This window comes from Poecilia mexicana, unplaced genomic scaffold (assembly GCF_051168715.1).
Source record: "Poecilia mexicana isolate PSO_F unplaced genomic scaffold, ASM5116871v1 scaffold_8, whole genome shotgun sequence".
Classification (NCBI taxonomy): Eukaryota; Metazoa; Chordata; class Actinopteri; order Cyprinodontiformes; family Poeciliidae; genus Poecilia; species Poecilia mexicana.
In genome coordinates, this window is record NW_028263377.1 from 12,550,161 (window position 1) to 12,567,065 (window position 16,905).

General features: G+C 39.6%; 1 protein-coding gene across 3 annotated transcripts in view; it reads right to left on the reverse strand.

Moving 5' to 3' along the window:
• The window catches only part of cacna1aa (calcium voltage-gated channel subunit alpha1 Aa), a 94,423-nt gene that overhangs the window by 19,891 nt on the left and 57,627 nt on the right, over positions 1-16,905 (reverse strand). For 2 of the 3 annotated variants that reach the window (XM_014997077.2, XM_014997060.2), the window contains exons 31-42: positions 16,697-16,898; positions 16,443-16,607; positions 15,632-15,742; positions 14,110-14,193; positions 11,683-11,685; positions 10,265-10,381; positions 9,163-9,228; positions 8,870-8,967; positions 8,602-8,752; positions 7,882-8,009; positions 6,355-6,451; positions 492-597 (exon numbers count right to left, since the gene is read on the reverse strand). In XM_014997077.2, the coding sequence (XP_014852563.2) occupies positions 492-597; positions 6,355-6,451; positions 7,882-8,009; positions 8,602-8,752; positions 8,870-8,967; positions 9,163-9,228; positions 10,265-10,381; positions 11,683-11,685; positions 14,110-14,193; positions 15,632-15,742; positions 16,443-16,607; positions 16,697-16,898 (1,328 nt within the window). The remainder of the gene's footprint in view (positions 1-491; positions 598-6,354; positions 6,452-7,881; positions 8,010-8,601; positions 8,753-8,869; positions 8,968-9,162; positions 9,229-10,264; positions 10,382-11,682; positions 11,686-14,109; positions 14,194-15,631; positions 15,743-16,442; positions 16,608-16,696; positions 16,899-16,905) is intronic. The other variant, XM_088008270.1, reaches the window with a different exon arrangement.

Here is a 16,905-nt window from a genome sequence, read left to right on the forward strand (position 1 = left end):
CGAGAGGCCCTCCCCAATCATCAATCACAATCTGTCACACTACATGTTGCAGATGGAGTTCTGGAACCAAAGGGTTAGAGATATGTTTGGGGGTATTTCCCCATTTCTGGCTGCACTTTGTGCCCAAACACCATTAAAACTTAAAATACAAGCAAAGTTATTGTATGTATAATAAAGCGCGTAGTGGTTTTGGGTTTCTGACTTCCTCTAAAAGTGTATTGGGACATGGTATTGGTGGGCGGACTTCAACGGTCCCCGTTGTCGAGATTGTTCCGCTGATTGTGAGCACGCCTTCAGGATGATGACAAGGCAAATTTAACATTTTGAAAATTTTGAAACTCTTATTTATAAAAACGGAAAATGCAAGCGTTTTCAAAATTTGGGTTTTAAATCAAGCCCGCCCATTGCAAAAATCTCTTGACCGAATGTCGTCGCGTCTCATAAGCTGCTAGATGTAACCTCGTGACAAAGTAATTCCAAACGTTTCATACCCTTTGCAATCTTGATATCCAGAGCTGTGCGGATCAAAGCCATGAGTGTGGAGTTGAAGTGGACCGAGTTGTCGTCACCCACAGGTAGATCCATACGAAGTAGTCTCTGTGAGGAAGCCAATTAAGGTGAGCAGTGAGAAAATTTGGGAAGTAAAGGAAGTGTTTGTGGAACCTCCAGGTGACAGGACCACAAGGTTTGTGGTTGGAAGGGGAGCTGGGAAGGGGGGAAGGGCAAGGGTCCTCAGATTGAAGGAGCTTTGCACAGCTTATATAGTAGGAACTAACTCTACCTGTAATGGCTCAGACTTTTCTGTGAGAAATCCCAGTAAACATATTTGAGCTACTTTTGTTGCATTAAAGAATTTCAAAGAGTCACTCATTTGTTTCATAAGGATCACTTTGATCAAAAGTAATCGCAGGTTGGTTTAACAAATGAGCATTACAGGCTGAGCAGTGCCCAGTGTTACCTAGAGCTCCCCCTCAAGGTTTGGAGGTTCACAGTAAAAACAACTGAGACCAGCTGATAAACCAATAAACCAAAAACAAACTATGGGAGAAATTACAGGAATAAATCACGTTGTTTTTTGTGTTTATTGGTTTGACCTTCTATGGGTCTCATTGACTAGCATTAGAAGAGGACAACACAAAGACAGACACCAACTCACTGCACGATGCTCGTGTGTGTTTTGGTGGAAAAAGACGACGAAAGGGTGAAAAACCCTTGCATGCATTGCGTCATGCATTCCCCGCGCACATTCCATTCTAAGTGCATCTACATTTTTCCATCTTTCCCCAAGTCCTTCTTGCACATACAGTCCCCATGCAAGCATGCAGCGCACACACAAAATGTCTCACAGGACAAGCAGCCGAGTAGCTGTGAACAGAAAGTCACTGCTGGTGACATTGGAATGATCTTGAGTTGTTTCAATGTGGTTGTTGGTATAATAAACGAGAAAAGACAATGTAATTGTATTAACACAGATGAGTAATCTGCTGCACAAAAATTTTAGACGTTGAGATCTAGTGTGTGAAAAACGGATTAAGGTTAAGAGGGTTAATAGGTGAGAGAGAGCAGTGTTTTTTTTTTTGTTTTGTTTTTTGAAAATTGGGAAGAGAAAAATCAAGAAAAGCTCACCATGGATGAATTATTTTTGTACATAAATATGTAACTTTTTGGGTAAGCTAAACACATGTAGGGGATATAAAGTGAAACGTGAAATGGCAGAAAGTTTTTAACTGAAAAGTAAAGTTCGGGAGAGAGAGACGACAGAATTAGAAAAAAATCATTTGGTGCTGAAGAGGTAAGAAAAAGAAGTGACCAAAAACAAAAGAACAAAAAAAGAGAAAAAAAGAATACATTTAAAAAGAAGCAGAAAAACAGAAGCCATTATTGGTTGGCGGTATGTGTATAAAGCAGTCCTGCCTGAAGGTTCTGATGTCTTTCCTCCAGAGAGAGAGAGATAGTCAACAGTGAAAAGCAAAAGAGCTAACTATATCGCCGTTTTGTGAACTGGGTTGAAATTTTCAAGCGAAGCTTGGATTGAAAACACATGTATGGAAATGGTCACATGATAACATTTAAAGGACAGATTATCGGATTAGACCATGCGCAAAGCGCATGTTGTGTTGTTAGGTAGGAGAACAGAAGGGTTACGCATTTCCTTTCTATCAGGAAGGACGCTTTTAAAGCCTTGAAAACTCTTTCACATTTTGCCATATTTCAACCACAAACTTCCAAGGAATTTCATCGGGTTTGTAATTGTAAGAGCAACACAGAGCAGTGCACAATGGAAATGGAAGCAAAGGTTATTTCATAAAAAAATGATCTGGAAGATATGGCATGCATTTTTATGTATCTCCCTTTAAAACTACCTACCATTTGCTTTTAGTCCACCTGAGCGTAGCAGGTTTTGGACATGAAATACTGTTCAGTATGAAAATAGTATGACATAGCTGCAGCAAAAGTCTTGAAGGAACAGATAAACTTGCATAGTGCAGGACTTGATTCTTGGCTGTACTGTACTATATTCATTGGCAGAGCGGCTCAGTCAAAGTCCAAAACTAAATCTAACTGATAGTCTCTGGCAAGACTTGAAATTTGCAGTTCATATATGTTCTCCATCTATCCTTTCTGGCTGAGTGTGGCCTATTTTTCAATAAAGAACAAAGACTCAGGTGGACTGAACATAACCAAGCCACATTTTTCAGATTTGGAGTTACAAAGTACGTGGAAAACTACTTATCTACCTTCCATTTTGCTAATGTACACTACTTTGTTTTTGTAGTGTACAATACAAACATAGTAAAATACAATTAAGGTAGTGACTGTAGTACCAACAAATGTGAAAGAGTTCAAGTGGTACCAATACATTTGCAAAGAAATGTAGTTTGAGAACAAGACGCTGACAGACAGAAAGGGACATGGTGATGGTGCATCCGATGAAACAATGGAAAATAACTGAGAGAGAGACCAACAGAGCTTAAACTGTACGGGTCAAATAGTATTGATCTCTACTTTTATTTGTGAGGTTAGGTTTCCACTGAGGGAAATGGCCCAATAAGACAATAATCTCGATGCGAATATTAATTAGCCTCTGGAAATAAAGTGGGCAAAGGAATGACACATTATTAATATTGCAACTGTGCCGAAGTCCCATTCAGTGTGGAGCGGTAAATACAGTAAAATGTCATCACTATTTGCCCAAAGTCTGTTGATGAAGGAGCGATGGTTGGGAATGGAAATGGTCTCCTGTGCCTAGAGGCTGTTTGGCTAGCTGCCCCCCCCGGGAAGCTTACAGTGATCTGCCAGTGATTTCTCATGGGAGCCGATCACGGGAGGAGTGAGGGGAACATATGCTCACACGGATGTGATTACCATTCTGTACGCTTCTGTTTCGGAAAATATTTCACGAGTGACTCTTTGTGTCTGTGGTATTTGACAAACAGGGCGTGTGCAGAGGGACAAAAGAAACAAACAAACAAAAAAAAAAAAACAAGAAAACTACAGTGGCAGTGGGTGGTCGTCGGCCGTGCAGAAGGCAGGTGAGCGTATGTGTGGGGAGGGGAGCAGCAATATTCAGAGATGAAAGGGGGCTGGAAACAGAATAGAACTGCATTGACGACAGAACCAAAGGACGAAGAAGGGATAGGACTTGCAGATAGAAAAAGAAAAAAAAAAGGCTGCTCGGGGGCTTGGAGCTGCCACTGCTACATGAAGGGTGACTGAAAAAAGAACGGCTTCTGAATGGCAACCAAAGGCTCCCTGAGGAAAACACATCACTGACACAAGCCCTCCTGCTCTCTCTACCATGAGACATAGCAGAAAATATCTATGTGTAGGTTGATGTGACCTAATTCCCTGTGTTTCTGTGTATATGTGAGTGTGTATGTTCGAGAATGGGCCTCATCCGCAGGAGGGAGCGAGTCAGAGGACGTTAAGTCTGGTGGACCTTCCAAGCCCTGTTGCACACGCATACCGTCCGATACGAGTGCGATTTTTTATTGGGGTCCCCTTCCATAAAAAGTTTGGGTTATTAACCTTTTCGCATAATATCGTCATCTCAATATTTGGGGGGGGAAAAAAAGGAGAAAAAAAAAAAAGATGACATTGATCTTTATGTATGTGTTTGTGAGCTTGCCTGTCCAGTGCAAACGAGCTGAGAGGGTCCCTCTTTCACGTCCCCTCCTGCGGATACGCCACATCCCCTCGCCCCGCCTGGAACCCTTCGAAGTATCTTTCCTGCAACCTGCGCCCACCAGTTCCACACCACCACACAAAGGCCACAACATCGACCAGCCGACCCAAAGTTTTCCACGAAAAGGAACAGAAACAAAACCAAAGAAACGACACTAAAGTTTACACCACGTTGAGCGCTTAAATCCCTGATCCCTCCCTTACAGACCACCCCCGAATCCCCACGACACCCATAAGAAATGCTTTGGTAGAGACGTGGGGGGGGTGGGTCTTTCTGACCTTGTAGGCCACCCGTGCCGGACACCTCTTTCCTAGGCCCAGCGGAGGACTCATGTGTCTCAGCATGTCATACATTTCCCTGCAACTGATCCTGCCACTGTATCATCAGCCAGTGCCACCACCCCGTTACCAAATCAGGAGAGGGAGAGAGAGAGGCAGAAAGTAGATGAAGTTAAAGTATAGATTTGAAAATAGAAAATAGGATATTAGAAAGATACAAGAGAAGGTGGGAGGAAATTCACCAAAAACAAATAAAAATAGACAGCGAGGAGGACACGCTTTTGACTTAGAGAGTCTGTGGGAGTGCGGGTTTTTCGAGGTAAAATATTTCTCATCTCGAACGTGAGACCAAAAGGAGGCAGCAAATAAAAGCTGGAGGCTGGGATTTAGTCATGTTTCTACTAGGTTGAGCATATAGATAGGTTTTTCTATGCAAAAGATTAAAAAAGAAAAAGTTTCGTTTCTAAGACTCAAAATTGTGATGTGTTTATCATCTCTACCTTAAAAGATGTCTCCATTTATATTTTGTCGAGGAAAATTAGGCATCACTCAACTGGGCAGGATTTTTTTTTTTTTTTAATCCAATAGCACAATCTCGAAGTCTCCTCAAACCCTTCAATCAAGTCATTTTGAATTTATAGTTATGGACTACCTTAATGTTTTCAACTCCTGATACTCATCATTGTTGTACTTGCTGTGATTTTAGGTAAGCTGCAACCCAAGACAGCCGTGAGCCGGCAACTTTGTGCTCAGTTATTTTCAAGATCATTGCCTCTTTTCTTGTCCATGGCTTGCAAAGCCGTTTCGTAGTCCTCGGTTTTCTTTAACAATATAAGTGTTTTTCAACCTTACACTGAATTAAATAGTAGTTCAAGCAGCCTTTTGCACTGACAATTTTACTAACACTGATGTTGGAATGGCGACAAGTTTTCAATATACTGTGCAGGTCTACAATCTCTCTAAAAACAAGAGTATGCTTTCTGTAGCCAGGTTTTTAAAATTTCTTTTGCTAAACATTTATTTTAATGTTCTACATTTCTTAGTAGTGTTTTAGATGAATTTTGAACAAAGGAATTTAGGCAGTGACAGAATTTGCAAGAATTTATCAACAATACTTTATCGCTCTCTTTGAAATTTTTTATCTACTGGTTTTGGTGGCTTAAATAACGATGAATTAATGATGTTTTAGTATCTTTAATTGATATTTAACATTGGCTATTTATGCTAAATATAAAAATCACCCTTCAAAAAAACCATCAAAAAGCAGAATCATGTTCAGTAAACACTGAATCTTGCTTCCGCATGTCGGTGTGTGTTCAGTATGTTTGTCGCCGTGTGTTTGTGCGCGTTTCCAAAGAAAGGCAGAGCAAAGCTTGACAGAAGGCAACAAGCTGTGTCTGCTCTGATCAGAGAAGGGAGGAAGAGGAAGGGGTGTCAATGCAGTTTCTGTTGTTCCCCTAAAACCCCCAAAACCAAGAACAATGCAACACTACAGTGGACAACCGTAGCTTGCTACATTAAAGCCATGGCTCCACAGCAAGCAAAAAATAAAAAAATTAAAAAATCAAAGATAGTCAAAAGAAATACAAAAACAAACAGAAAAAAGATCCAGTTTATAATGGCAAAACATCTTAAAGTTTTCATTTTGTGCATTTAACATGCTTCTCTAGGTGTCTGCATTGTCCTGCACATTCTCTCAGCAGTTCAGAATGCAAGTCGATAATGGTGGAAAAGAAGTTGAAATGAAAAAAATAAAGAGAACAAACTAAGAGACCAAAAAAAAAAAACAAAAAAAAAACAAATCAAAAACAAAAGCAGCATTCAATCCATTCCTGGATGCCGTGGCTAGCAAGTGTGGTTGAGAAGGTTTCATTTGAATGAGAGTCAAACCTTGCAGGCCACCCTATGGGGGCATTTCTTTCCTAAGCCAAGAGGCGGGTCGATAACTCGTAATAAACTGTACATGTCCTTATAATGTATGCGCCCGCTGCAAGAAGAATACAGGGGAGTTAAACATGGACACAAACAGGGTGGGGGGGGGGTAACATCAAGAGAGAAGAGAGGACATTGGGAGCAAGAACACAAGATCGACAAGAACAAGAAAAGACTTTACAGTGTTGTAAAAATGATCCTTGAGATAAGATAAATTACAAAAAAACATCACTTCAGTGCAAGGGATCTTTTATGTGTAGCTTTCATAAAACAAGCCCTTGATATCTGGCTAAAGAGTCGCAGCGAATAAACAATACGATTCAAGAAACAGCACAGAGACTAGGAAAGTATGCGCTTGATAATTGCTTAATAGCTGCTTTTGATGTGAGGAGTCCCTCCCTCTTAAATACATGTTTAGTGTTAGCTATTTGTTGTTGCTTCCTGGAATTTGTCTCTCTACATGTTTGCTGAAAAAGCAAGTCTTTTCAATCGGCGGCTAGTTATTCACTGAACAAATGCATCCATTCGTAAGCTGACTGGATAAGAGGTCTCAAGGCTATTCTCAAACATTTTTGGTTTTGGCTCCTCAAGTCTTTTTTTACTTCTTAACAGTTAAACAGTTTGCAGGACAGCATAAGGAAACACACAAAATCTGGAATACAGATACCTTGAAACTTAGCATGTCTACAGCAGATATTAGGTTGGTGTGGAGGAGAGACACTGCCACGTTAAGTTTTTGCCAGTATGCCGTTTCCAGTAGAGGGAGGAGATTTAGAAACGGGTAAAAGATATATCTCGGGAAGGAGGAGGGCAGGAGAGGAGAAATTAAGGGATGCTCTGTGTGGTGGAGATAACCAGGGGTCCCATGTGGTTACACACATAGGCAGCTATTTGGCAAGAGCTTCACTTTGTTGTGACAAGCTGAGCACTTGGATCTTAAAGCTGCAGTAGGGAGCAGTGTGCAGAAACACACTTCTTCCAGTCAGAAATACCCAATCTGACCCAGGAGGAATGTCTTAGTATTGCCAGTCGTGCTCGTGTATGTGCTGCTCACACCCTTTAGCTCAAGATTAGCAGTGTGCTGCAGCTGCCCTGATAGTGACGAAGCAACCTAACGTTACAGGAAAACCAACAGTTTGTCAAGTTATCGGCTGTGGCGCAACAGAGAGCAACTGGGGGGGAGGGGTGCTTGTTCAAGATGTTTGAGATCAAGTCCACATTTTCCTCAGAGCTCCCTACTGCAGCTTTAACAGCTTAATTCCCTATAAAGACATTTGCGAATCAGAATTTCTTTTTACCAGAGAGAAAAAGCGGTCACAGAGTTACTCTGCGGTGACCGCAGACCCTGGAGAGAGTCCCTGTGTGAGCAAACTGGTTAGAACATAAAGGTAACAATTTAACAGATCTGAATGTGGTAACTTGATGTGTGCGATTCTACAAGCTTTGTGTTTCGTTGGAGCTGGGTGTAGGCATGTTAGCACTCACCAGGCAGCAGGATCATACTCGGCCCATATCCTTACATACTCATCAAGGTGGTGAGGTCCCAGAATAGATGAATCTCTGGTCAGGTACTCAAAGTTGTCCATGATGACGGCTACAAACAGATTCAGCATCTGCACGTGTAGGCATATGAACCCACAGGTAGAAGAAAGAAAAGTTAAGCATTCAATTTGACAAGAGGTATCTTACAATCAGTCAAATAAGTTCTGCAGCTGGACTACCAACCCAAATATATGTTTTTTCATGCTTTTCCCCTCCGATTCAATACTTTGTTGAACTGTATTTTGTAGCAATTAGCTGCAAAACCTTTAAGGCTTCTCTCTGTCACCTTTGCACATCTAAAAATGGAAATTTCTGCCTATTCGTTTCTGGCAAAATAGCATAAGTACAGCCAGACTGAATAGAGAGTGTTTGTGAAATTGAATTGGCATGTCTTGATCAAGTGAGAAAAATAATCGTCCCAACTAAAGAAAAGAGTATCCACAGCACGATCCAGCCACCACCGTGTGTTTTAAGACGGAGTTGCATTTCTCTACCAAACACAGCAGTATATCCTCTTCTACATGTTGTCGTGTCATGTACATACATCATCCAGTAAATTAGTACATGTTTGTGGTTGCAAAGAGGTGTAAATGATTCTGTAAAACATCGTGATTTTCCTCCACTGGCAGGATGTGACTGTTAAACCTCACAGTGCGTGCTCACCAAGAACGAACAGAAGAAGATGAAGGAGACAAAGTAGAGGTAGGACATCTGGCTTCCACACTCTGGCCCTGTGTTTCCTGAATTGATGTCGCACTCCTTACCCCCCAGACAAGCCAGCATGATCTCATGCCACGCCTCTCCCGTCGCGCTCCTTCAAGTGCACAAAATCGAGATCTTTAGCAAAGCAGGAGCGTCTACACAAAGTGCAAGCGTTACGATCAGGGCGTCCACTTCTTTCTGTGGATCCCAAACACGTGCAAATAATCACCTAAAGAGAAGCATCAAAGCCTGCACAAAGGTCCTGAAGTTGTTGTGTTGGTTGATGGCACTCTCTCCATCTTCTTCAATAGCAATATTCCCAAAGAGCTGCCAAACAAAGTCATATTATTAATATATTAAAAAAAAAAAACACATGATGTTGAGACTATGACTGTTATGCTATTCCCCTTTGGAGCTTGCATCAAATCTCATTGCCCCATGCTATAAATTCACAAAAGTAAAATATATTAAATGCATCTTCAAAGCGCTGCAGGGAAAAGTAAGGTGAAGGGTGTCACCCACCTGCATCCCGATTATGGCGTAGATGAAAAACAGCATGGCAATGAGAAGGCAGACGTAAGGGAGTGCCTAAGGAGGAACAGAGATGACAAGAATTCAAAATATGTAAAACACACAGACTACCATCACCTATAGAATACTGAAAAATTGGGAATCTCTTGATATGAAATAATTAGTTAAAACTAAATTAAGATTTTCACCAGTGTGAAGATTTGAACATTTAAAGACAGAAATCACAACAGATGTGCGTACTTTACCCTTGTTAGAAATCAAGAAGAAATTCCATCTTATGCTAATTAATGATATGTGATTTTCAAACATCATTAACATTCAGATAAACCATTTTTCCTTCCTTTTCATGAAGCTAAATTCAGCTTCGGATAAACATTTATTTCCTGCTTCTCATCTGCAGCGTGGATGTGATATGTACGCAGAAGTCTCAACGACAGAGTCTTGTGGCAAGATAACAGCGAACAACTCGTTTACAGTACGAGTATAGACACATTTTCTACCTGCTAATTATTTAATTTCATTGAAAATTTAAAACTGAAAACAATATTTGGAATACCTGCCACAGGTTTCCTTTTTTCACGTTTTAGATATCCTGAAAATACATTTGCAAAGCTAGGATTAATTTATCTCGTTCTAACGTCTAGGAGACATTCTGCATCAAAATCCTGCTACAATTAACAGGACAAATTTAATAGGTGTCTTGAACTGACACCTAAAAATGCTCTAATTTGTCTTGAGAAGAATTATCTTTAAGAAATCTACAATGTTAAGTGCGCACATGGAAAATGGCATTCACACATGTTTGTGTAAGTATGAATTTGGGGGCATCTTATTTAAGGGGAGGGACTGACTATGATTAGCTGCGAAAAGTGAAACACGCTGATGAGATACGGTTTTATTTATTGGATTTTCTTTAGTCACTGAGTGAGATTCATCAATAGCAGGATTCAAAACAGTGACTATTAAAAAAATGTGCTTGCCATAGAACATTTTAATGCTAAGTCTATAGCTTTTAAAAGCTATGATGTATATATGACAATGTTTACGTTCTCAAAAATAAACGCATAGAGTCTTAGGGTAATTTGAAGCAAACCTTGAACGACTGAACAAAGGTCCAGAGCAGGATGCGGATGGTTTCTCCCTGCCTCAGCAGCTTGATGAGACGAGCTGCTCTGAACAGCCTTAGGAAACTTAAGTTGATGAAATTATCCTACAGTGGAGCCACATCATGACCAGAGATAAAGAGAGACGGGGAGGTTGAAGATAGGAAGCGACAAGGAGAGGGAAGTCAAAGAGGGACAGAAAAGAGGGACAGGAAGGAGGAAGTGGGGTGAGAATAAAATGAAACAGTGGTTAGTTTTGCAGCAAGTTGTGCCATATCTAAAATGACGAAAAACATAAAACGGGGAGAGAAACAAAAACAAAACTCAAATTAATGCAGATTTAAAGTAAATAGAAATGAAATAATACAGAGTCATACAAGTCAAAGCAAACCAAACTCAAGTCAGCAAGGCTCCAACAAGCTCTTCATATCCAGTAGATCGGGCAAACAAAACAATGCAACACACCAGGGGGGGGAGGGGGGGACAAACAAGAAAAACATTCAAATCTAACTAGCTTCATCCAATTAGGGATATGTTATTAGTAGTTGTGGCAGAGAAGGTGAACAGTTTGAGTGCAGGACTGTCAGGACATTTTCTTTCAAAGACAACCAAATGCACTAATTCTCTCAAGGCAAAAATGCAAATTGTAAAGCATGACGAGTACAAAGCATGCAGAAGGAAACAAAGCAGATTTTACAGCAGCTCATGCACAGGCTAGGCTGAAGAAGTCAAATAGACATTGTACTGATGTCACCATCAAATAAGAGCAACAGAACCACAACTTTTTTAAATCATTTCTTAAGTTTTCACATTTGCACTAAAAAAAAAAGAGTTACGTTGGATTTTGTTGCTTTTATTCGATTTTCTTGATTATATAACATCTTACAGAATGTGTGTTTCCACTGTTTATCAGATAACATAACAAAAGACAGCTATTTGAAACTGAAGAGGACCTGGCAGCAGCACATGCAGGTTACTGTACGGCATTTAGTCCATTGCTCTGTGAGTGTGTATGTGTTTGTGTGTGTGTGTTGTAAAAATAAAGAGCTGCTGCCAAAGGCATGCAAGGGTCATCATGCATTACTTATTCTCTCTGCCAGGTGCAAACCTTTGGAGTCACCTTTTCTGTCTTGGCAGAAAAAAAAAAAAAAAAAAAAATCTACCAATCACTTTCAAATGTGTGGGTGAATATGTGAATATTGTACGCTCACATATTTGAATGTAGCAGTCTGTAGCCGTTTATAGTGTCTTAATCCTTTACAAACTCTGCTCAAGTTCTCAGTAAAGGATATACAGTGAGTGTTGTGGGTGAGTCAATCACAAGCATGCACGATTCACAAACATACCACTGGCTGGGATGCCGATAAAATACATGCAGCAAAATAAGATCTCCAAAAAAATTACAAACCATCTACATGTGGATGTTGCAGACATATGGTTTATAGCAGCACATTTTTGGGGATTTTTGGTTGATTCCAAGAGCAACCAGACAGATTGACCAAGCCGGTTGTCATGGGTGGAACACAGAGGATTCATAGTGCATTTTGATTGGGCGAAATCACAGGAACAAGTCGAAGGGGAGAGAGAGGGGAACAGGGCAAAGTAGATTACAGAAGGTCGTCGTAAAGTGTGCAGACGATTTAAAGAAAGCATGTGAAAAGATAAAAAAAAAAGACAAAAAATCAATGGTCATAACATCAAAAAAATCAGCACAGTAGCAGGTGTCAGATTACAGGTTTTACACAAGTTTATAAAACTGATGAAATAAAGCAACAACAACAAAACAATAACAAAATAAAATATATTTATATATTTTTATTGTATGGATTCCTTCCAGCTATCCATAAATTATTCACAGGCATTTGGTTGTTTTGGGTTTCAAGGTACATCACCTCAAATTGGAAAATAAATAAATACCCACATGGTTAAAATTAATCTTTATAGAAGTAATTTTCTTAGCGCTTCTTAGTTAAATTAAAAATTTTACCAAATACCTTCAATTAAAAACTGAATAAATTTCTACAAAATACAATGTGTAAAAATTTATAAAATGTATAAAAATCTGAAACGGCAAAACACTGATAATAAACAGTAACTTCCAAAGCATTCTCGCAAAATTAACATTAATTTAGATGTGCAACATGATTAGCTTTTTAAAATAAACGCATCAGTAGTTTTCTTCTTTTTACATTTGCATTGTTATTCAGACCCATGCTTGCTGTATGACAACAAGAGCAGCATATCACAAAAAAAATAAAAATAAAAATAAATAAATAAATAAATAAATAAATAAATAAATAAATAAAGCTTTGCTGCTCAACAACAGCAATTTCAACCTTTACAAAGTATCTCAGAGTGTTGATACTTCTCGCTCCAACAGACAGAAGTTTTCAACCATCATAACGCTTTGACGTCTCGATCTAACCACGACTTTTTCAATTTTTCAAATTGCTTAAAATCACAACTGCCTGCACATCTGTTTAATATCTTTTTTTTCTACATGTTTCACCCTGGAATTATAAGTACAAAGGTGGATTTTAACTGTTGCGTTATCCTCGCCTCAATTTGTACGAGCCTGGACTAATTTCATTCTGCACTCCTTACATCTTTGATCTCATTTTGTTTGCAGATCTTAGCATGAAAACAACATTATGTTAAATCCAAAAACAACTTACAGAATAGCCTATTAGCAAGGAATATGATTTACACTATACAGCCAAAAGTATTTGCTGTTCCCTTCAAATCAGGTTTTCCGTTCACTTGCATGGCCATAGATGCATAAAATCGAGCACATCTTCTGTGAATTGTTACCATGTGCAATAAGTCCAGGATTAAAGCTATTGAATATTCCACAGTTAACTTTTAATGACACTGTTACAAAAAGAAAGATTAGCACATACCTGTCTGCATTGTGTCAAAGGTAAAGTTTGGTGCCTTTTTCTAAGAGTTGGGTTTACCCTCTTAGTTCTAGGAAAATAAATCTGTACTACTTCAGGAAACTAAGACATTTTGGGCAATTAAATGCTCCCAACTTTGTAGGAGCAGTTTGGGGATGGCCTCTTTCTGTTGGACAAAGTAAGCGCCACGAAGACATGGTTGGGCGAGTTTGGTGCGAAAGAACTTGAACGTCCTTCACAGACAAACAGCATCTGACATCTACCTGACCGAACAAGCTTGTGATGTTTTTCAGCGGCGTCAATGTCTGACATAATAAATGGCGCTCTTGGAAGTGTCCGCTCTACTACTAAATCTATAAGAACGTCCCCGAAGTTTCCACATGTGTGAAAGAGCATAAGTGAATACTTTTGGTTATATAGTGCTTGTAAAAAGAAATAGAAAACTGATTTTTATTAAAATAATAGTCTTAGGTGTCTCTTTGCCAACACTAAGAGTGGGATCATTACTGGAACTTTGAAGCACTGACTGCAGTGACAATCAGACATCTAAAACAAGCAAATAACACGACTGGCTGCTTGGACAAGCTGTTAACTGGGTCTATGTAGAGCATCAGCATGCTCCCTGCCTTGCTGACGGTGGCTCGGAGTTGGCTGGCTGGATCCCCATCTCACCAACTGGGACAATTATATAAGACTTTCAAGAGACGGTCACGCATGACTGAGCAATGCCAGACTCAACGATGATATCTAACTCACGCTCTTCCCTTATTCTCTTGGCTTGTATAAGTTTTCGAGGGACAGTCGCAGATTTAAAACTTCACTGACACATGCTGCAGCCCACCTAACGTATACTGCACTCCCAGAGGCTTTTTTCAAATTTAATACTGGCCTTTTAGAAGAAACGACTTCAGAGCACAAATGGCAAAATTGCTACTTACCCCAAGCTCTGTGACCAGGATGTCTGTAATGCTGCCCAGAACTGTCACACAGTCAAAAATATTCCAGGCATCTTTGAAATAGTTCTGAACAAATCAAAGAAGAGAGGGAGCGCAAGGGAGGAGAAAGATAGGGGCATAAAACGTCAGAGGGATATTGTGGAAAATGATGTGAAGAAATTTATCAAGGTGGAATAAAACACAGGGAAAAAAAACCCATGAATTTGGAAAGGAAGGCGAGTATGAATAAAGGAAATAAATTAAAATAGAGAAAAGGGTTGTTTAAATAATTCGAGATGAAGAGTAAGTAGAACAGAAAAAGCAGCAGAGAGAGAGAGAGAAGCAGAATGGGAAAGTGGCGAAGAAAAAAAAAAGACATGTCAGAATCAGACAAGAACGGATAAAAATTAGATTGGACAAATGGACCATCAGTGACAGTCTACAGGATGGATGGCATGTAGTCAGGTTAAGGACAAATTCTGCTGCAGTGACCATCAAACCTCATAACATCACATACAGAGTATACATGGCTTAAAAATACATAGTTAAAATCAAAGTCTGAAAAAATATCTGGTTTTAATGTGTGTGAAAGGAATCACAGAGCGCTGGTCAAGACAAACAGATGATACTCTGAGCACTTCTTTTTTTCTAGCGGTTGCCTGCAGCCAAACTGTGCATTACACTTAGTGGCAGCTATCAAACTAAACCGCCTTGACACACACCTACAAACACAGACACATGTGCTGATAAAGGACATGTCTGAGGAGTGGCATTATTTAGGCTTAAGATGCCCATGTTGACTGTGTTCTGGCCTTCTCACTAAGATTCAAATCCTCTTCTGGTCTAATCACCGCCCTCAGAGTAATCTTTGCTTCTATTTTCATCACCAATATGTCATTCACCCGATTTCGGCTAATTACTACGGTGCTGTTCCCACACTGTCCTTTATCTCCACCGACCATTCGGGCTCAAAATACATCTTGCTCTTTCCTTGCCTTTTTGTTCCACAGTTTCAGCGACTGCACAATTCACCCTTTGATTTTTGTTAGTTTTATTTAAGCAGCCGTGTACGAAAAAGTAAAGCACAACTTTAACTCAGTCGTCTCCACAAAAATGAAAACAATAATGCGGAACAATGAATATGTGTGTTTCTACATCGGGAATCTTTGTTCAGGAATCAGTTTAGGTCCATTTCCACTGTTTCTACAACAGATCTGAATGAATTTGATCAGCATTAGTTATATTAGTTCATTGTAATTTTCAATCTAATCGACTTTAAATTGCCTAGTTAAAGTTAAGGTTTAGGCTTGTAACCTGTTCCCATTAGGATCTTAATGCATTTTCAACATGTGCTAAGAAATACAAGTGGTATTATGTTTGTACTTTTGTACTTTTACAATGCATTTACATCCATATGAAGACAATGTTAACATTAATAACCGAGTTATCCTCAAAAACTCAACAAAAACTCACAAGGGCAGTGTATTTTTACAAAACAAAAGCTCACACACACACATACACTCACCAGAGCCCCAAAGGCAATGATCTTAAGGACACACTCCAAGGAGAAGAGGGAAGTAAACACTATGTTGAGGTTGGCTAAAACTGCTTCGTAGGTGACAGAAGCTCCATCATACTAAACACAAAGACACGCAATAAACTCAATTAGGAATAAATTAAATGCAATAAACAAACATCAGAATCAGTCTGACCTATTCTGTATTGACTAAATGTTTTACATTAAATATTTGAATTTTACACTTTGGCAAAACATCTTACGGTTACCAGAAGATGCAGTTATCTTAAAGTCTATGTTAGTGATTCTAAAACTAATAATAGTAATAACACCAAGTTCTTCTTTTTGCACGAATTGCACACAAGAATACATTATTTCCAGTGGGCCAAGAGAAGCCCACAGAGGATCTGCGCATCTGATTGGCAGGCCTACCAGAAACATGCAGATACAAAGGTTCCAGCCGGAAAAGAAATTTACACTTTTCACAAATATCATCTCAATAAATTCCCATCTTATAAGTTCTCCTCCAGTGTAAATGTTGATATCATGCTTAAAAGTATAAGTACAGAGAAATACATTGTGATTAGTTTGTATTAGTTGCTCAAAGTAGGTAACATGGTCAAGACGTTTCCAAAATTGAAACTGAAACATGGCTAAACTAGGATTGATGTTATTCCTAGATCCATGGTCTGCATTGCAGACAAAACAAATGGCAAAATCTATTTAAATAACAAAGGCAGCCAAAGTTCTGTTAGTGGTACTTGTAACACTGATAACACCTATGGGGCTATGTCACTGCGTGTAGCTCATTGTTGCTTACCTTCATCATTAGCACCACGGTGTTGAGCGCGATCATAGCCATGATGGTATATTCAAATGGCGGTGACACCACAAACTCCCACATTTTGTACTGGAAGCTCAATTTATTCTGAGGCATGTGGCGTGTCAGAGGCCTGGCGTTGATGGCAAAATCTATACACGCTCTCTGTCCGAGACGAGAGAAAAGTTCTCTGAACTCACAGTAAGAATTCAATTATCATAACGCTAATTTGCGGTGCTGTGTTAGCTTCTTACCTCGTTCTTTTCCAGACTGTATTCCTCCATCATCTTATCTCCTTGTTCTTGGAAGGTGATGATAATGAGAGCAACGAAAATGTTGACGAAGAAGAAGGGGAAGACCACGAAGTACACCACGTAAAAGATGGACATCTCCATCCGATACCCTGGGCTCGGGCCCTGATTCTCATAGGTCGCATCCACTGAATGTTTCAGCACCCTATCGG